This window comes from Eutrigla gurnardus, assembly GCF_963514095.1.
Source record: "Eutrigla gurnardus genome assembly, chromosome: 1".
Classification (NCBI taxonomy): domain Eukaryota; kingdom Metazoa; phylum Chordata; class Actinopteri; order Perciformes; family Triglidae; genus Eutrigla; species Eutrigla gurnardus.
Genome location: NC_139915.1, coordinates 5,057,063 through 5,078,281, shown reverse-complemented (window position 1 = coordinate 5,078,281; position 21,219 = coordinate 5,057,063). Strand labels below are relative to the sequence as shown.

At 42.7% G+C, this 21,219-nt stretch overlaps 3 protein-coding genes across 5 annotated transcripts; 2 read left to right on the top strand and 1 right to left on the bottom strand.

Annotated features, from left to right (window-relative positions):
- Positions 1 to 279: 279 nt before the first annotated feature.
- ace2 (angiotensin I converting enzyme 2) lies at positions 280 to 10,220 on the top strand (the record flags this gene model as incomplete). Its single annotated transcript, XM_084013434.1, has 18 exons — positions 280 to 492; positions 576 to 734; positions 857 to 950; positions 2,099 to 2,242; positions 2,626 to 2,741; positions 2,830 to 2,935; positions 3,625 to 3,722; positions 3,835 to 4,007; positions 4,377 to 4,603; positions 5,652 to 5,796; positions 5,988 to 6,086; positions 7,087 to 7,209; positions 7,416 to 7,594; positions 8,712 to 8,770; positions 8,871 to 8,968; positions 9,084 to 9,200; positions 9,705 to 9,899; positions 9,999 to 10,220. 18 exons carry the CDS (start codon positions 280 to 282, stop codon positions 10,099 to 10,101), a joined length of 2,448 nt encoding a protein of 815 aa, XP_083869560.1. The 3' UTR covers positions 10,102 to 10,220.
- A 679-nt stretch (positions 10,221 to 10,899) lies between these two features.
- On the bottom strand, positions 10,900 to 16,431 carry LOC311011200 (uncharacterized protein). Its single transcript, XM_084006007.1, has 7 exons — positions 16,299 to 16,431; positions 16,098 to 16,210; positions 15,676 to 15,772; positions 15,059 to 15,437; positions 14,025 to 14,150; positions 13,774 to 13,910; positions 10,900 to 11,789 (listed from the first exon to the last, which is right to left on the bottom strand). The coding sequence occupies exons 1-7, from the start codon at positions 16,308 to 16,310 to the stop codon at positions 11,574 to 11,576; spliced, it is 1,080 nt and encodes a 359-aa protein (XP_083862133.1). The 5' UTR covers positions 16,311 to 16,431; the 3' UTR covers positions 10,900 to 11,573.
- A 1,001-nt stretch (positions 16,432 to 17,432) lies between these two features.
- On the top strand, positions 17,433 to 21,095 carry LOC311024417 (uncharacterized protein). Of its 3 annotated transcripts, none has more exons than XM_084026817.1 (10): positions 17,433 to 17,558; positions 17,919 to 18,132; positions 18,575 to 18,759; positions 18,839 to 19,054; positions 19,332 to 19,692; positions 19,890 to 20,023; positions 20,127 to 20,366; positions 20,445 to 20,606; positions 20,687 to 20,776; positions 20,857 to 21,095. In XM_084026817.1, exons 1-10 carry the CDS (start codon positions 17,448 to 17,450, stop codon positions 21,022 to 21,024), a joined length of 1,881 nt encoding a protein of 626 aa, XP_083882943.1. In that variant the 5' UTR covers positions 17,433 to 17,447; the 3' UTR covers positions 21,025 to 21,095. The 3 variants fall into 3 exon arrangements, with proteins under 3 accessions (XP_083882943.1, XP_083882942.1, XP_083882944.1); XM_084026816.1 differs by having other exon boundaries at positions 18,566 to 18,759; positions 20,857 to 21,094; XM_084026818.1 differs by having other exon boundaries at positions 18,566 to 18,759; positions 20,715 to 20,776; positions 20,857 to 20,993.
- The last annotated feature ends 124 nt before the right edge of the window (positions 21,096 to 21,219 follow it).

Genomic DNA, 21,219 nt, shown 5'->3' with positions numbered 1-21,219 from the left:
TATGCGTTATCAGGAAACAGAGACACCATGCCAAAAACAAATGATTGTACACTTATCGAAAGAGATGATGTGTCTGTTTTGTGACTGATATTGATAGAGTAGAACGCAGACTTCCTTCTATGGGACAGCCCAGTGATGTTCACCCTCTCTGTTAATGAAAACGCAGATAAACCTCAGTTATGGCTCTGCTGTCCAAAGGCCAAGGCAGCGCAGAAGGTTATTGAAACTGTATAACGCCGTATATTGTCCCTCCTTCTCACAATTGGTTTGTGTGTGGGAATGGAGAGAGCTGAAGCCGCCAATATGTCTGCTAGGGTTCTTGCACTGTTGCTGGCTGTGTCCTGGGCTGTAAATGCTCAGACAGATGTGGAGAAGAACGCCACGTTGTTCCTGCAGAGGTTCGACGAGGAGGCGACTGCGCGTATGTACCAGTACTCGCTGGCATCGTGGGCCTACAACACCAACATCACGAAGGAGAACGCAGACAACCTGGTAAGCATCGGGAGGCCTTTTAAAAAAACAGATCGAGGAGTTACGTTCATGACAGTATTTTGATGCGTTTTCATTCTACCCAGACAGAACAGGGAGACATTTGGGGCAATTTCTACACCCAGATGTCAGACGAGTCCCGGCAGTTCCACATCGACCAAATCAGTGATGCAGAAATCAAATTACAGCTCATCTCCCTACAAGACAAAGGCTCTGGTGCCCTGTCCCCAGATAAAGCAGCACATGTACGACTCAATGCTCATTTTCATTGTTTTAGATGTATGCTTATGTCTTAAAATGTTCACATTTGTGAAAGCTCCAAAGACGCAAGTTCTGGACTAACATCAACATTGTGTTGTTTGTTTAGCTCAGTAAGGTTATGAGTGAGATGAGTACAATCTACAGCACAGCGACGGTGTGTCTGCCGGACGACCCCCATACCTGCAAGACTTTGGAGCCAGGTAGGAGCCTGTTGGGCGTCTCGGCTGCCTGCTACTGTCAGGAAGAGTCAGATAAAGCAGTTTATAATTAACATAGTCACTGAGAGAAGGAAGGTGTCTTTGGTTCAGGTTCAAGAATAGAGATTTCCAGTTTAAGAATGACATTTTTTACAAAACGATGCGATATAACTTATAAAATACAATTCATTGATTAACGATTAAATCAGTGGTTCCCAGGCTTTTGGCGCTTCCTTGTCATAGTTCAGATGTGAGTTTATAGCAGTTCCACATACAAAATATTTCCCCTTTTAAACCTCTCAGATGGTTTCATTTCAAGTCTGTTGGAGGTCAACGAGGTAAAATGAATAGAGAGTAGAGAGTTTTTAGTACCAGCATGTTGATTTTCCTTTTCTTGATTTCCTCATATGTGACCCTTTAGAGGGGGCTTGACCCCTATGTTGGGAACCACTGGACTGACTAACAAACTGTACATAAAGTAGTTCAAACGAGCTCCAACAACAACCCATTGATTTATCCCACACATTTTCTTTTGCACATTTAATGACTTGTACTTGTAATGTAGTATTTTTAGAATTATTATCTTTATAATAGAATTATATGGGTACTATATAGGTACTTTTACACACCCCTATCAAATTATGGTGTTTAAGTGCGGAGACTTTAGTAAAAGTAGCAATATCACAATCTAAATGTACTCCATTACAAGTAATAAAAGTTCTGCATTGAAAATCTTACTGAAGTAAAAGTAAGGCAAGCAAGATCATTGTATTTGTATAACACCTGTCAACAACAGGGTAATTCAAGTACAGTATTGGTGTGTTTGTAAAGCATCTTAATGGAATATTATCATCTACTTGTAAGCAGTTCTTCAGTGTAGTCAAGGGGGAGCTCATTTCAGGCACTCTACTGTCTGCAAATTTAATCTTTTAATATATATATATATATATATATATATATATATATGTATATACTCATCCTATGTGTCATGGGTTTAAAAAAGTACTATATTTCCCTCAGAAATGTAGTGCAATAGAATGACCAATTATCATAAACGATCATACTTTTTTTAGTGTGATATTTCTCCTTGCAGTTTTGTGTTTTTTGACATTTAGCTGGAGGTACTCTGTGACAGTCTCCCCTCTTCACAGACCTGGAGCACGTCATGGCCAACAGCCGGGACTACGGGGACCGTCTGCATGTGTGGGAGGGCTGGAGGAGAGAGACGGGCAAGAGGATGAGGCCTCTGTACGAAGACTATGTGGATCTTAAGAATGAAGCTGCCAAGCTAAACGGTGATGCCTTTAAAAAGAATAGAACATACCACCTGATGAATTATGTTAATGTTTATAATTAATGTATGGATGACATGCTGTTTTAACATCTGGATGGAACCTTAATGTGGGTTAAATAATTACTACATTTTCATATCATCCATGTATAATTAACACAGGGCTGACTGTGTTCAGTGATCATACATGACGGAGCTTCTTGTAACACAGTTAACAAACAGCTGAGCGTAGCCTTGCATGTCGTAACCTCTAACTCGCGTAATACTACTGTGTGTATGCTGCGCCACGCAAAGGGGAGTCGGATACAATTCTGCCAAACAAATACACACAGAAACAAACTGCTGGTGACAGTTCAATGTGTTCCCCTCTCACCAACACTCGTACAGGTTATGAAGACTATGGAGCTTACTGGAGATATAACTATGAGACCATTGAGGAGGACGTCCGCTACAAGTACACCAGAGATCAGCTGATGGACGATGTCCGTTCTGTATACAAAGAGGTACGTCTAATGCCAGTGGATTATTGTATGCTTCTGTTTCATAGCACCTGTATTAACGAATGTATTGTTTTTGGGGGGGTTTCCACAGATCATGCCTTTATACAAGGAGCTGCATGCCTATGTGAGAGCCAAGCTTATGGAGGTCTACAAAGGACATATTGATTCAGAAGGACCTCTACCAGCTCACCTGCTGGGTATGTCTTATCTTGCTTCACAAAAAAATTAATGTTCATGGAAGTTTTAAAGGGACAGTTCACCCCAAAATCAAAAATACATATCCTCATTTCCAATATAATGGTATACAGTAGGAACTATTGCTTTCAACTACAGTTCCAGCATGTTACTAATCACAACAAGGTCATGATTTGTGAGACATTGCTGTTGCGTTTTTCCAAATGTCTGAAGGCAGACATCTCTACAACTGATATCTCCAGAACTAGACAACTCGCACCTAAACCATCTGGAATAATAAATAACACTACAGAGGAACAGCATGCATTTTTTTTTATTTTGGGGTTAACTGTCCCTTTAAATGCCCATCAAGAACTTCAATCAATGTCTTCCTCAGTTGTCCAGGTGTGACCGCCACAACCGCTTAGTTTGATTGAAGAAGATGAAAAAGCAGCGTGACATCCTGCAAAATTACCTTTACATTGATGACGTTTTAAAGTGCTTGTGTTTTGAGGTTTGGTCAAAAGAAAACATAAATCTCACCTTCAGGAATATAATATTTAGTGATTTGATTGATTGTTCAGCAGTAACAATGTTTAGATGAAACAGCGTCCATCCTTGACTGGCTATGGTCTACTCTAGGAGGAACATCGCGGTCTCTACATGGAGAACTTACAGTTAAAAACATCTGCCTTCTGTGTTGATTTCTCAGGTGACATGTGGGGAAGATTCTGGACCAACCTGTACCCTCTTTCAGTGCCCTACCCTCTTAAACCAGATATAGATGTCAGTAAAACCATGGTGGAGGAGGTACAGTGCACTTTAGTTGATAATGTTATTCTGTATTATTAAAAATAAATTAAACCAACAAAATCCTCTTTCGGAAATGAAGCCGTCCATAAAATGTTAATTTGAATATCAGGGCTGGACTGAGCTTCGGCTTTTCGAAGAAGCAGAGAAGTTCTTCATGTCCGTGGGCCTCTACGAGATGTTCCCAAACTTCTGGAATAATTCTATGCTGGAGAAGCCTGATGATGGACGCAAGGTGGTCTGTCACCCCACAGCCTGGGACATGGGGAACCGAGAGGACTTCAGGTAGGAAACGCACACACATATGAAGCCACGCTGAAACAAAGAAAAAGCACAAAATCTATAGTAGTAGTAAAGTTGCTGACTTAAAGCAGCTCTTTGCAACTGATCTATATGGGTTTTGTGTGGCCTGTTCAGTAATCTGACTGTAGATCAGTACACGAGAGCCATAAATATGAACTTGCTGGAACAACAATGTTGATTAATCTCTCCAGTCATTTCTTCCTGCTGATAAAGATAACCAAAGTCTTCCTCTTGTCAAAACATATTGAACACAGTGGGCTTCAGCTAAACCCGATTTATTGGTGCAGTGTATCTGATGTGGCATCATGCCACGTCTGCGTCGCACCTCGTAACTCCCTGTGATGTCTTCAGGATCAAAATGTGCACCAAGGTCAACATGGACGACTTCCTCACGGCGCACCATGAGATGGGTCACACCCAGTACCAGATGGCCTACCGTAACCTGACCTACCTGTTGAGGGACGGAGCCAACGAGGGTTTCCACGAGGCTGTCGGAGAAATCATGTCCCTGTCTGCTGCAACACCCAAACACCTGAAGGGCCTGGGCCTCCTGCCTGCTGACTTTGTTTATGATAATGGTACTATTGATGATCATAACACTGAGTTGTCGAACCAAAGAAATATCGGTTTTCCCAAAACAACGTGGACCAGGAAACAATCGGTTTCCTGGACCACGTGTAAATCAGGGTCGGTGCTTCTTCTGTCCAGAAGGAGGTGGTAATGAAGCTCGAGAGGAGATGTTTTTATCATGTTCTCATTAACGTTCTCCAGCCACCCACCCAGTGCCTGAACTGATCAGGGATCAGAAATGTGCAGCGGCTCGGTGCACCTTGTATTTGATCGTGTTTATTTGAACTGTTTTTCCTTTTATATGAGGTATAATAGTGTAAACTTTAGCTGCTGTTGCCATAAGGCCAAAGAAGAAAATGAGTCTCTCGGCTCCTGACTGACGTAGTTACACTACGGGATGAGCAAAGATTACATATGTGTCTTATTTGGTTGGAATGAGTCTCCAACTGTTTTCCATGAAAAAGTCCTCATACTCATAGTGAACACAAAGGTGCATTTAGCTGCTAAAGGGCCAGATATTTCCCTCAGGAGTGAGTGGAGACCAAAACAGAGCTGAAAGAACATATTGGACTTATTTAAGCTTAAGTCTCTCCTTGTCTACTGAATGTGTAAATGAGCAGCTGTTTGATAGTAACTACGTTACCCATATCAACATTCACAATATGTCTGTGTTGAGCTCCCAAAGACAATCAGTTATCATAAGTAAGTTCTGAATAAACTAGAGCAGGTATGAGTCATGTGTCTCTGGGCTGCTGCCCTAAAATGGCATCTAGGATAATAATAGCTGCAGCACCGTCGGTGACCGTGTCACACCTGCATTCACCTGTTCACACACCGGTGAAACCAGATACTCGAGCATAAAATGACCTCGGGCTTTCTAAACGGCATCATGCATCATAAACAGCATATCAAATGGAGAGTGCTTAAACACGTCTATAAGCTCACAGAAATGTGCTAAAAAAGAACATTTTTTCTCTGTATAACATGTTGGAGTGTCCCTTCACTTTCCAAATCATAAACTCTGTTTTTTTTTGGGGGTTTTTTTTTGCCTTGCAGAGACGGAGATTAACTTCCTGCTGAAGCAGGCGCTCACCATCGTGGCCACGCTGCCGTTCACCTACATGCTGGAGGAATGGAGGTGGCAGGTGTTGGCAGGAAACATCACCAAGGATGATTGGATGAAGCGCTGGTGGGAGATGAAGTAAGACTTATAAGAGTAGCTGTAAATAGTGCATCATTTCTGCAGTCAGAGCCGGTCACTTAATGCGGTCGAAAGGGGGACACCCTGCAGGCGAGTGTTGTCGCTTTTTCATGTAGTGTTACCTCAGCGACCGCTTCATTTTGGTTCCAGCATCAGCCTGCATCAGTGCTGACTCTCTGTTGTCATCACAGGAGGGAGCTGGTGGGGGTGGTGGAGCCGATGCCACGAGACGAGACCTACTGTGACCCGCCCGCTCTGTTCCATGTGTCTGGAGACTACTCGTTCATCAGGTAGCGCTCCCGCTTTCAATTATAATAGTAATATTATTACATTTTAAATTCCCAGTCTGCAATATTTTTTTTATCATATTCACTGAAGCCGACGCTACGCTCCGATAGAACAACATAAATCATCCGGTTTAAAAAAAAAAACGCACCTCTACGTGCACGTAGAGCCTGTTGTTTGTTTTGCAAAAAATCGACAGCGCCTGGATCATCCTGTCCAATCAGCACGCAGGGCTGTGTTCATGCACACAGAGCCCCTCCCCCCTCGGGTCGTTCCACTATCACAGGAGGGAGGCGGAGGGAAGTAGCAACAAGCTTCCAATTCCTCGTTAAAAACCGAAACGAGGAGGTCCAAAACAACCAAGGAGAAGAAAACACCGGTGGAAAAGAAGGAAAAAAAGAAAGATGGCGACGGTGCCCGTGATAAAAACCAGAGTCAACATCGGACCTGCGTTTCAAAGGTGGCATGATCTAAGGGATTTCAAAGGTCACAAAGTCGAGGGGGAGGAGCTTGGTGGTCGTGGGGGAGGAGCGTGAGAGTTGGAAACATTCAAAATCTGACAGAGTGCCCTCCATCTGCCGGACTTGCCGACTGGGACTTTAAACAGATTAAATGGCCATGTATTGATTATATTACATTTTTATTATTCATGACATGAGCAATCGCATTGTCGTTGGACAAGCAATCAAAGCTGGAGGGCAGATTGAACAAGGAAATGCTAAACACATGTACATCTTTCAACTGGATAATATTTGTGATTGACGTATCACAAATACGTTTCTAATCATCGTCATAGGGAGGGGGTCGGACAAACACAGGACTTTCACTCTCTTGCTTGTGTGCCGTGTGAAAACAAAGGTCAAAGTTGACTTATTTTAATGAATATGTCTAACTAAAACAACGTAAGGAACATGCATATTTTAAGCCGAACCATGATGTTTCATAAACCTAATTAAGAAATTGTTGTGTAAACCTGTGTGTGTGTGTCACTGGTTATGAATACAGGTACTTCACGAGAACCATCTACCAGTTCCAGTTCCAAAAAGCGCTGTGTGACGCTGCTGGTCACACGGAGGCCTTGTCTACATGTGACATTACCAATTCCACAGCAGCAGGAACCAAACTAAAGTACGGACCACTTCCTGTTCCTCTTTGGAGGCTCTCCCAGAATCAGATGTATTTGTTGTAGATATTCCAAACAAGCATTTGAAATCAAAAGACAGATAATGTCTCATCCCTGTTTTGCTGTGAATCATTATGTATTACACTATTGTGGCACACGTGTATAAATGCAGCAGTAATTCATCATCATCATCCTCACTGATTTCTGTTAGGAATATGTTAGAGCTGGGAAGGTCACAGTCCTGGACCAGGGCTTTGCATTCGATAGCGGGGGATGTTAATATGGACGCCCGACCCCTGCTGGATTATTTCCAAAAACTTCATGACTGGCTGCATGCAGAGAACAAGAAACACAACAGGGTTGTAGGCTGGAAGACGTCAATAGATCCATGTGAGTACAAAAAACACTGAAGATTACTACCATTAAAATCACAATTTGCTTTCTTGCTGAAAGGAGCTAACATGATGCTATCACCAGTAGCTGGTTAGCTTAGCTTAGCACAAAGGCTGGGATCATATAAACAGCTAGCATCATATATGAACTGTTTTTAGATTGAAAAAGGAAAATATAAAAAAAACGCTGTATGGTTTTATGGGAGGTTATGTGCTGGACTTGTTCTTGCTCAGTAATTTATCAGAGTCTTATCATCGCCAGGAAGTTTTCTGTGTAACCATCAGGCACATTACCTCCCCTAAAAGCACAATATGTTGTTTTTACACTTCAGTTGTTGTACAGTTGTGTAGTTTAAGAATGGCTGGTAGGTGGATTTGTTACTTTTGACCTGTATCAGGTTTGGACCATTTCCAGTTTGTCTTAAGCTAAGCTAACCATCTCATGGCTGCAGCTTTGTATTCATTGTAAAGATATGAATCACTTTTTTAAACTAACTCATGGCAAAAGCAGAAAATAGGCCTATTTCCCCCAAAATGTTGAACAATTCCTTAAAGCCTTTCTCCTGTCTTGCTTTGTTTCCTCCACAGCAAACCAATCTGGGCTGAGTGTATCTCTCCTGCTACATCTAGTTTATGTAGCATCTAAGTCGGCACCAAACACTGTTTTTTTTAAGGGTTTTAAACGTTGCGCCAGAGGCATATTAGCGGTTTAGAGTAGACAAACAACTCTCTCACCATTACGTAATAACTGTGACAAAAAAACAAAAAAAACTGTGATGTGACTCCTGGTGAAACGTTTGCTGTGCCACTTCACAAAAAGTCACTGAAGTAAAAGAAAAATTCCCCGAGGACATTTTTAAGGAAGCAGGGGAAAAAACAGTCTTAAGTTGCATAATATTGCCATGACTAAACAAAAGACATTTACTAGAATGTGTATTTCCTGAAAAAAACGTTTTTTTTGTTTTTTTTTTATTGACAAAGAGTGGGTGAAATCCCAAAAACAAATGCATGAGATGTGTTCAGGGTCACTCAAATGTGGTTAGGGTTAGAGTTAATATGGAGAGAAAAAAATCCCAATTCATCAAAGTGAACTCATGATTTGATGTTTTCCACAGATTCAGCATATGCCATTAAAGTGAGGCTCAGTTTGAAGGCTGCCATGGGTGATAACGCTGTGAGTATTAATAGTGTTTTAACGGTTACAATAAACCTTGAAGTGAACTTCAGTCTGTTTGATATCATGGCAAATATGAATCCAGTAAAATGTGTTTCAGTATTCCTGGAACGACAACGAGCTGTACCTGTTCAAGGCCAACATCGCGTACGCATTGAGGCAGTACTACAGCCAAAAGAACCAGAACCTTGAGTTCAAGTCAGTATCATCCCGGGTCCGCAACGACATACGAAGATGCTTCATGCTTTGATTTCATCTGGCGGTTTTTCGTTACCGCATTAATTTGAGAGATTTTCTCGCTTTGTACTGGCAGAGCAGAGAACATCCTCGTCTACAGAGAGACTCCCAGGATCTCCTTCTACATCGTGGTCACCAACCCAGCAAATTACTCCACATACATCCCAAAGAACGTCCTGGAGGCTGCCATACGGTGAGGCCTCTCGCTTCATCCATTACATGCAGTATGTTCCGAAACAGTTTAGAATATTTTGTTTGTTGAACCCTGAATGCATCACGGCCTAAGACGCTGTAAAAGTCGAGGGGATTGAATTTATAGTTTGATGATTTTAGTCACACTTGTTCTGGGGATGGTAATGTAAGTGTGTGACGACCACTTTGGAAATATGGCAACAAGTCTTGCCACAAAGCTGTGCCCAGACATTCACGGTGCCCAGAGGATGAATCCTACTGCCTTTGGCAATCCTCTGACTTTTTCTCTAGCGTCACCAGCAATGGTGGTCAAAATCTACTGGATGGATTGGCACATAACATCGTACAGATGTATGGTTCCAAAACAATTAATCTAGCTCCAGCATTTTGGTGCAGACATTCTTTCCACCTCAAGGTGAATTGCAAGAACTTTGTTGAAAGGCCCCATTTCGCTGTTAGCATGGTTGTGTACTCTAAGTCTAGCGTTTCTATAATTCCTAACCAGGTTGTGTCGAGGCCGAATCAACGATGCCTTCCAATTGGATGACAAGACACTGGAGTTTGAGGGTATCCTAGCAACAATTGCCCCTCCCGTGGAGCAGCCGGTGGAGGTGTGGCTGGTGGTGTTTGGGGTGGTCATGGGAATCGTGGTGCTAGCCGGCGTCTACCTCGTCGTCTCCGGGATCATAGAACGCAAGAAGTGAGTTTTTGGTCTCGGGACTGAGGCCCGTTTCTGCCACGTTGGACCAGTCTGCCTCTGAGAACTGTGAGACATGTTGTGTTTCTTCTGTGTTTGTAGGAAAGCTGCAAAGGTAAATATGGAGAATCCCTACGATGAAAACACTGATGGACAAACGAACAAAGCCTTTCAGGAGAGTGACGATGAGCAAACTGGTTTCTGAAACCAGTGTGAAGGTGTCCCCAATGTTTTCACCAAACATCAACAGAACTGCAAAATGTGTATACATGTGTTTTAGTTTGTCAAGTTATTTTATAGTGAATACCCTTATAAAGTAATATACTAATATACTTAATTGTAGTATATCAAATGTGACTCAAAGTATGCTATTTCTGATGCACTAATATTATACTTAGCATATTAAGTAGTATTGGGCTCCAGCCCCCCCGTGACCCTAAATACAGGATAAGCGGTAGACAATGGATGGATGGATGGATATTAAGTAGTATAATATTACTTCTACGTTCCCTTGAGTCGTTTTTTGTATTGATGATTGACATTTAACTTGTGGTGTGTGCTTTAATTATAGTAAGTAAGGTCTTTTGGACAAATATTAATATACATTGAATACACTGAAAATACTTGTTTAATACTTGAATTTAAATGTAACATTACACTTAAAAAACAACAATTTAAGTTACATTTCAAGTATGTTAAGTTAAAAATAAGTATATTTAAATACAAATATCATAAATGAATGATGCCTCAAAATAGCATAGGCTCAGGTGCACTTAAGTGTAGTCATCAGTACTTTTTTTTTGTTTTACCTTTAATGAATGTCTTGACAACATACACACAAAAATGTAATTTTTATTTATGGTCAGACCTTTTTGTAATACTATTTGATGCTGCTTGTTTTAAATGATCAGATTTAATGTTGTCGATGCACAGCTGGTAGATAGGGGCATAAGAAGATCAAATGCTTGCTTCGTGCTAAATAAATGATAATAATAAGTATCACTCTGCATATTGCCAATTTTATTGAAAATATATGCATCGTTCATTACATTACTGAGATGTTGCATCCAAAAACCCTGCTGACATTATTTATAAAAGTTTACCAATGCATACCAAAGATCACATGCTAATAGAAGAGTAATACATTTAATGTGTTATAATAATATATAATAATACATATACAGTAAGTCTGTGAAGTGGTATCAGAAAATGTTTCCAAATGCAGTAAACGTGACATTATCTACGCAGTGATTCAGTACTTCGTTTCGATTCGTTTCGATTCGTGTTTACACTTGTTTTAATACAGTGGACTCATGTTTACACTTAATGTCATTTTGCAGATTTTTATCATGTGTATCAGAAAGTTAAAGAAATAAAGTTACTATCATCTTTATTTTGAACATAAAAGTATTTTTATGAAAGTACATCACTGAAAACAACACATTAACGCTGGTTGTTGTTGTTGAATGTCACTTTAAACAACAAAGCTGGTTAAACATGTATACTTGCAGTAAAAACAGTTTCAATTAGATATAGTTGTATGATACATATCTACACACTTCTACGATAGCAGAATTTGTCACAGTGACGGGGGATTCCCGCGCTCACCTCTGGATTTTCCTTTGTTCAATTTCACATCCCAAATAAAATCCACAAGTGAATTTAAAATGGTAATGATCACGTCTGAATGATGAAAAGGAAAGCTTCATCTCCCCTCCCTCCACCCTTGGTATCCATGGTCACCGAGTTGGTGTCTACTTGGATGAACCAGCCGCCGTGCAGCGCCGACTCAAACGTCCGCTCTCTGGTCGCGCTGCTCTTCATGTAGAAGACAAAGGAGAGGGTGCTCTCGTCACTTTTGGAGATTTTCGTCAGCCTCTCCCTCTCGCAAGTCTGCAGCAACAACAAACGTGAAGATCCATCACATTTGGTTCGCAGGTATCACAATAATACTTGTTAGTCACCGGATTAAATAAAATTAACTCTCTATCGCTTTCCTCTTCCTGAAACGGGAGTAAGGATGGATGTTGTTCATATCTCAACTACTACATTTATTTATTTGTTTATTTGATGGATTGACACAAAGTTTCCGACAGACATAAAGAGAACTTTTTCTCTGGCACCATTATCAGATCAAATATTCGTCAAATACTTCTACCTTGATCAGACTACACAAAATTTGTGTCTGGTACGATGGTCGCTATGTCATATTAGGCGATTATAGAGTCGTAAAGTCTTGTCGTTACTCGGCCAAGAGACATGAAAGACGACACTTCAGTCCCCGACCCATCATCGGTCGTCTTTCATGATGTATGTGATGTCATCCGGAAGGGACCCACTAGGCTATGTTATCCAAGTCTTATGATAAATTATTTTCTAGCTTGATGCTAATGACAGTAGCCTACTTGCCAGCTTGATGTGCTCCTGTTGGTAAAAGTAATGGAAGATGTCGTGGAAGGCAAAAAACCCCCCAAAACATGCTAAGACGTCGTGAGGCCTCCCAGGCTCAGCGCTGCTCAGTGTCGTAGACTACACGCTATTAACGATTGATTGTCGCCCGCAACACATTCCTGATCTATGCCGACATGTCATTAGTTTATCATCAAATACTAGTAACTAATAACTTGAGCTGAACTTGTGTTTAGTTCTAATTTATGAATATTAGCATGCTAACACGCTAAACTAAGATGATGGGTGAACGTTATAGGGCAACATGCTAAACATTAGCATGTAAGCATGCTGAAGTTAGCATTCAACTCGAAACCGGTGCCTCAAACAGACTGTAGGCAGACTAATTACTTTATTTTTCAGAGGTGGGAGTATCGGTTCTTTTTGACTAGAAACCTTAAACCCTACTTTTGAGTTCTATGTTGATCCTAATTCTTCACCAAAGACAATTTTCCTTTTTTTAATTTGTGACAACACATGGATCGCAATGACAAAGCCATGTCTGTGTACAAAAATCAAAGGCGTTGAATTTATGATGTCATTACCTTGAAAATACAAACATATGGGGGAATTAATCTATTTCAGGCAACGTATGAAACTCTCATCTGACAGACACAACTTCCCTTTTCTACCCGTGCACTCTCTTTCAACAGAAACTCCGCAAAACTCTCTGAATATACTGCTAGGCCAGCAAAGATTTTTCCACTTCCATGTCCATGTCCGAGTCAAGTCCCCTGTCATTGGTGTAAGAGTCATCATTTACAGTTTAGAGACCTTTTTAAGATCATTTAAAGATGAGTCAAGTGTCTTTTTGCCATTCTAGCTGATGAGACCAAATGTTGGTCCGTCAACAATTTTGGTCCAGAACAAAATATCTCAACTTTCAGATGAAAAATACATTCATGGTGACATGAGGATGCATCCTACTGACCTTGGTGGTCCCCTGACTTTCAAATGTCATGGCAATCCATCAAATACTTTTTCCAGAGAGTTGACCTCATGGTGGTGCACGAGGAAAAAGTCAGAGGATCACCAAAGTCATCTTCTTGGGACCATCTATGTAAAAGTTCTTATGTATTTCAGGAAAGAGAAGCGTTTCAAGGACAGGTGGATACACCTTAAATGTACTGTAATGTTAAAGGTTGAGTAGGTCATATTACTTGAACTCCTTGTAATTGCAAAGAATACATTAAATGCTCTGACATAAAAAGCATTTTTTTTAATATCTGTGGCCATAGCAGGACTGTAAAAACCCTGTCCAATCCAAAAAGCCGGGCCAGAACAGCGGTCTGAACGAAGGGGGCGGGACTTTTTGGGTTTGGTGATACGTTCAAAGTCAAAATCTCAATGTGTTTTTTCCAAATGACCTACTCTGCCTTTAACTCTGCGTAGGCATACATGAACTCACTCCATCAGCAACAGTCATTACCTCCACTTGTAGGCACACCTTCTCCCCTTCCTTGCAGCACCTGACGAAGCAGTTGGACTTGCTGAAGTTTAGGACCACTGGCTGTCCATCTAAAATGGGAGAACCGCTTGTCTTGTAGTAATAGATGGTCATCTCCTCTGAACGAAATCAAAACAAAACAAGGAGTTTGAAGAATGAATTGTAAACTGGAACTAAAAGCTGTGACGACTGTAAATGAGGTGCCATGTTGCTCCATGCTCTGGGTGACCGACCTGGGTTCGGACGTGCATAGATCCTCTTTTCCTGGCACAAACATCGGAGGTAGTTGTGAGAGACCACGTGTTGGACTGGTGTGTCTAACGACTTGAGCCGTTGGAAACTTCCACCTCCTCTTGAAACTGAAACAGACACAGGGACAGTGAAACAAAAGGCAGCCTAGTACACATCCCCTTTATAAGAAAAACAACAGCCGTTAATCCCTCCCTCACTGGTTCAGGAGGGAGAAATCACATTTTACATAATAATGCATTTAAAGGCTCTGACACACCAAGACCATTATCGGCCGACGTCGGTGACATGAGTCTGTTCGGTGTGTTCTGTGCCATCGGCCTTCGTCGAAGTCGTCGACGTTCTTTTCAGCCGATTCCACGTGTCGAATCAAGCCGTTCAGTCTGACCAATCTGGTTGGTGGAGTGCTAACCCTTGACTAGCGAATCAGTGAACGAGAAGACCGGATGTGACGATGGAATACAAACCAGATGAAGCTCAGACGATGGCAAAACACGTGCATGCGTGCTCAAGTTTTTTTTTTTTCTTTTGGGGCGACAATAATAAAAATGCATCTTGCGCAAGTGCAGAACGTACGCTCAAGTCGGGAGTCGTTCGGGTGTGTGTGAGGCACTTTTTTGACCGTGTCGGGGAGACGGGAGCCGACTGATCAGTCTGATTTGCCTTTTCTGATGACGATAGTAACCCATGCCTTTTTTCTTGACTGATCTAAGACATGTATCTCCAAGAAACTTCAACTCCAACTTTTCATTTAAAAAGACACCGGGCTTTAATGGATGGTGTAATTAGCTTTTTAAATGACCCTTAAAGGAGTACTCATCCCTCCAGGTTTTCTGAATTGCAAACAAGCATGTTTAGAGATCCATAGTTGTCACTGGACTGTATTATATATATTTTTTTCTTTTCTCTGGTGAGAAAGAGATATTGATCTCAGCGAGACTATATCTGCATAAACATATATTAGACTTCAGAGACGAATTAGAAGAGAAGATCAGGGACTAAAAACCAGCTAACTTACCAAGCACCACCTCGCTGGATTCTGCCACCATGACAACGTCATTGAAGATACATCCTGTCCCATGACATCCCTTACAGGGGCTGCTACTGTCGCAGCCCCTCCCCCTCATCAGAGAGATTCTGGTTTGCTTCATTGAAATGATGAGCATATCCCTCCTCTTCCCATCTACCTCGTTTCCATCTTGGCTTACGTCCTCCTCTATACCACAGGCCTCCTTTCCTTCTCCCTCCTGCCTCGCTTCCTTCCCCAAGTCTTCCAGCCTCTTCATCTCCATGCGGAAACTGAGAGTCAAGGATTCCTTGGAGACGGGATGTAAAATGTCCTCAGCTGGGAAGGACAGCTCAGTGTGCACTTTGATCTTGCTGGCCCTGTGCACCGTCTGAACACAAGAAGGGAGATGAAAGAAGTGGATTTGGTCTCAGATTTGTTGGGTCTGTTATAGGCTGTGGGGAAAATCCACCTTAAAACACCCAAATACATATATTTTTATATTATTCTCTTAGTCTCGCCTTATGCAACAGCCCTGGAGATGTAGTGATAATTAGCCGTCTCCGACCGAAAGACTTAAAATAGAAAAGAGAATAGAGTCTGAAATAGAAACGCTACTTTAAACTCACCAGCATTGGATTATTTTGAGCTATTGATTGTGCCAACTCCTCAGGTGTGACATCCTGCAGGTCTGTGCCGTTTATCTGCATCAGTTTGTCTCCTCTCCTGAGAAAAAACACGCAAGACATGTACTTTATAGTTATTAAATTGTTATTAAAATTAGTAAAACCATCCATGTGGCTTGTTTATGTCAGTATCTAGTTTCTAACAACCAATGCACAGTCTGCGTCTGGCTCAAAAATCATTCATTAAAATGTTTTCATCTTTAAAACTGACCTGGTCACTTCTTAGAAAGTGAGGGGGAAGTTGTTGTTTTTTCAGCTTCTTAAAATGCTTACTCAGATGGTGTATAGTATGACACAATACATTGGCTTTGGTCAGGTTTGCGTTACAGTCAAAAACAAGAAGGCTGTGAAACTCTGATTTATACCTGACGAATGCTTTTCCACTCGCTTCCTTGTACTCCATCACATTTTCCACTTCATAATGGTGCTTTCCTTCTTGGATCTTGTGGCTGACCAGCACGCCTCCCGTTAGAGAATCCTGACATTTAGGAAAAGAACAAACTTAATAAACAGTTGCCAGTTTGGCCGTATAGCCGTGTTTCGGTGTAAAAGACGTTGTCACCCACCTTCAGATCCATGATACTGCTGACAGCGGCCGCCGATGATGATGATGATGATGATGACTGAAGCTGACACCAGCTGTGGCCCGGCCTTTTAAAGCCTTCGCCGTGTGTGTGCGTCTGCTCTGCATGAACAGAAGAGGAAGTAGGACTGCGGGGCCCTGACTCAGTCATGGATGTGGAACTGATGTCTGAAGAGGAAGTACCTCATGACTGGTAAATCGTAAATGAAAAAAAACAATGTCTGATTTTTTTTTGCGAGGACAATAGAACTTGAGGAGAGAGTTCACCAGTGAAAGCATTTTACTGTTAATGTAGATTTTCTACAATGAGAAACAATTACCGACAGCAGCAGAGTCTCACTAATGAACGTTAGCAGACAAGTGATGTCGTGTACTGATGAAGAACAGAAAGCATTTCATATGATTTGTTTATCAATGGTTGTTCACTTCCTTCATTTTTAGGAATACCAATAAGCTGACAGCTTATCACAAAGACACAAAACTCTGAACAGAGAGAAGAGGAAATGATTATATCCCGTTAAACATGGGAACTACTGGAGTGACTTCCTCGGTGACAGTGAACTCTGCCGTATCAAGTCCTAATAATAAACTATCCGACCAGAAAAGGGGGCGATCTTTAACGGTTCTTCACAATATCCAGTTTATAATATGCAATTCTAGTAAACCAGAGATGCTTGTATAACCTTCATGTTTGACTTTTGTTTTAAAATGTTTATTAGATCATGATCTGCTTACAGAGTAGGTAGTTGAATCGTGTTGTATTCTGCATACTACACTGTGGTGGAAGAAGTATTTACTCCGCTGTACTCGTCTACAAGTAAAAGTCCTGCATTATGTAGTAAAAGTATTATCGGCACAGACTATTCCTTTAACTGTAAGTTATTTAAACTCCTTTCTATGATGTTGCTGTTTGTTGAAGTTGAAATATGAATCTCAGTGAGGTTAAATAAGGGAGAAAAAAAGAAAGATGTCACAGTAGTCTGTGTGCAAACATCTCATTTACTGATTCAACACTGGGATGACTTACTAAATTCATACGAGCACACACACACACACACACACACACACACACATACTCAAGCTATTTCCAGCTTCTCCTGCCGCGCCAGTGAAGTCCAGCTAAATCTGTAGCATGAGGTGGATTGAGTTACATGAGAAGCTTCTACCGTCGGCCAGCGTCCAGTGCAGCATGTTTCCACCGCCTGAGGAAGTCGCCACGAGTGGACGGTCCAGACCGGAGCAGGTACTGTGATGCACCGGACATGACAACCCGTTAAAAGTCACATTCATTAACACACTGGTTCAGACGCAGCTCGGGCACAATGTGCTGTTTGCGTTTGAAATCTGGAGTTTTGAGTTTAAGGTCATAGAGTTAAAAAAGGTTCTTTAGCTCTCTGTGTATATTATAGAAACCATCTGAATGGTCTGCAGAATCACAGAAATTGCTGTGTATATTGTTTGAATATGCTTTGAAATCTTGAAACCACTGAGTGAGAGTGATCCGCGTTAGTTTAAGGAACTAACTAAAAAAAACAGGCTTTGAAAGTACGAGCCTTCCCACACTGGTCCCTAACAGCACCGTGCTGTCTGTATTGTGTTTCAGATGGTGATACTCGATGTGTTGATAATAGGGGGCGGCCCTCACGCCTTGACCCTTGCTAGCTTGCTATCCAACCCTGACCCTGATCCAGACTCAGACCCCGGGCATGACTCGGCCCTCTCTCCCTCCCCCTCGGACCCTCCGAGGCCTCAGACAGACCCAGGAACGTCCAACAACAAACGCTGCAGTGGCAGGAAGAAGAGGAGGCCCACGGCTGGTAGCACAACTATTTGGATGGTCGTTAAAGATACTTTTAAAGCAAAATTATTAAACATTCCCTCCATCCAGTTTAGATTTTGTGAGGGTTTGTTGCTCTCTTTGGTTTTATGGAATTATACCAACATTCTGTATACATTTTTGGGGTTCAGTTGGTCGGACAAAACGAGCCATTTTGACGACGTTAACTTGGATTCTGAAGATTTGAATCATTTTTCAAACTTTTCATTGATCAATTCATTGGCAGATTATTAGTTGCAGAACTCTCTATTTGAAAATCTACCAGATCTGATCAGACTATTCAGATCTGACTCTGACACAGGCGCCAGGACAACAATACAAATGAACTCAAATGAACTCTCTTACTGTTACTACTTCTTCAATTTGGCGATTTTCGATTTCCCCGTGTGGCTTCACAGTTCACTTTTATTTAGTGTCTGCAGGCCTGACGCTGGAGGAGCGACTCACAAACTCAACAACATCAGAGAGGGTCGACTGCCCCCCGCTGAGTCTGCGAGTGGTGGATTCCTATGGAGAGTGGACCAGTCTGTGGGAGAGCCAGTTCACAGCTCTGAACATCCCTCATCTGCGCTCACACACACTGGTGCACACAGACCCGCTCAACAAGGTAACATCCCCCGAAGACGTAGAAGCCATTGCTTTTACAGTATCAACCTAAATAAGTGTGTGTGTGTTTTCTCTGTCAGAAAGCTCTGCAGGAGTTTGTTTTAAAGTCCGGTCGTTCAGCCGAGCTTCACAGTCTCCCTGACCAGGTTTACATTCTGGATGAAAATGCATTTTTCAATGACATGAGGCTCGGCAGGAAGGAGAGGAAACGCCTCAACACCGCATCAACGCTCAGGAAGAGTTTATCCTTCAGTCTGCCAGGAACCAAGCTAAGTGTGGATTTCTTTAGAGATCAGGTTGGTTGAGTGTGTGTGTGTGTGTGTGTGTGTGTGTGTGTGTGTGTGTGTGTGCATGTTTGGAGTAAGAATTTCTTAACTAAATTTGAATTGAAAATAGATATTTGCTGCCATATTAATGCTGTGAACGTTGTATATTGCATCTTTAAACAGGAAAGAAGCTTTATATTTGTCATTTTCGACGTTTTAAAAAGATGTATGCCCTTAGTTAAAGCACTTCCAGCAGCAGACTGTTGTTTTGTGCTGAGTTGCTGAGCGGGTGAATGTGAACCTGCAGGTGCGGAGATACAACCTGGACAAAGTGCTTGTGAAGGGAACGGTGGAGCGCATCACAGCTGTGATTGAGGACGAGACCGACTGGATAAAAGAGGGCGGAGCCACGAGAGTGACCCAAGGCAAGAGAGTGAAGTATTTTCAAGTCCATCTTCAAGAAGGCGTCGTCCTGAAAGCCCGCCAGGTCGTCATGGCGACAGGTCCTACCCGTTCCCAGATGGCTAACATCCCTTCATGGGTGAAAAGCATCGCAGAGAGCTACCCAGAGGAGCGCTTGCAACACACGGTGCACCTCATGCACCGCCTGCCAACCGCTTGGCAAAAACTTAAAGACGCAGATCGTCAGAGACAGAAAGAGCCTCGAGGTAAGTTATGTAACATCAACATGAAAAAGCTTTGCAGGGAATCAATGTGGAAGCGTCCCAAAAACTCAATGCTCCCCTGCTGGTGTTTCCCCCCCCCTAATATTCAATAATCCTTTGCTTTCACCTGAGGTTCCCGTGGTTTGACCCCGCGACCTCGCTGCAACACTTTCCTTTACAAGTGCTGTATGTGTGTGTAGAATCGTGTGTAGTGTGTGAGGCAGGGCAGAGGGTAATGGTAGTTGGTGGAGGTCTGACCAGCGCTCATGTCGTCTCAATTGCCCTGCAGCAAGGTGCCGGCCATGTGACATGGGTCATGAGGAAGCACCTCCAGGTCTAGTGACAGTGTGAAACTGCATGCAGACCAAACCATAAGTGTAGACGTACCTGCCCGCCTTCCAACACACGCGTCGGCCCCTCCGCTTCTTCTCCTACAGTTGAAGCAGTTTGACGTGGGCGACGTGGAGAGCCTGGTGGGCCGGTACTCCCACGTGGAGCACGGCATCAAGATGGATGGCCGAGCATACCTGCGGCAGTTCTACAACGAGCGGAGTCTCCACAGGCGGCTGGCTATGATCCGCCAGGCGAGGAAAGGAGGGGCCGTCACCCCGGAGGCCTACGTCCACTTGCAGCCGTTCATCCTGGATGGACGGGTGGACGTGAAGACGTACTGTCAGGTAACGGTGCGTGGGCGATCCTCGGGGTGAAAGGCTGTGGGGGGAAGTGAATGGTCTAATTCTCACGCAACTGTGCAGGTGAGTGAAGCCAGCTGGTGCTACAGGAGCCAGGCCTGGAGTCTGTCCCTCAGCACCGGGGGCCGCTGGACTGGAGATACGATCTGGCTCGCCACCGGCTGCAAACTGGATGTCAAACAGGACCCTTTGCTGTCTGAGCTGATGAAGGAATTCCCCATTCAGGTGGCTCTGACAGACAAATGGCATGTTTTAACGTATTGAGCAAGGCGGCACTAACAGAAGCATTGTGTCCCTCCGTGGAGGTGATCGACGGCTGGCCGTGCATATCAGAAAGCTTGCAGTGGGCAGAAGGGTGTCCGTTCTACCTGATGGGGCAGTACACCGCTCTACAGGTGAGTTTTAGTGTCTCAACAACAATGTGCACAGTTATTTTACAGACTCCCCTTTGATTTGTTTTCCTCCCCACACACAGATTGGACCTCATGCAGTAAACCTAGCAGGTGGACAGGCTGCCAGCACGCGAATCGCCAAGGAAATCACGAGCCGTCAGCAGCAGAACAATGCAGCTTCTGACCTGAGCGGGCAGAAATCCAAAACTGAAGAATATATTCAAGAGATGCAAGGCCTATTATGGCTTTAATGTTCCCATTTAGCCTGAATGACTAATATCAGGCAGTCTAAAAACATGAATTATAGTAAAAATAAAAGAGTAATGACAAAAATCAGTGTTTATAACATGTGTTTCCCTTGACTGCTATACACTCCCTGGATAGTGGTGACTAATGACACCTGTGAGAGCGGTTTGTTGACCCAGCCCTTCTTAAAGATCCACTTT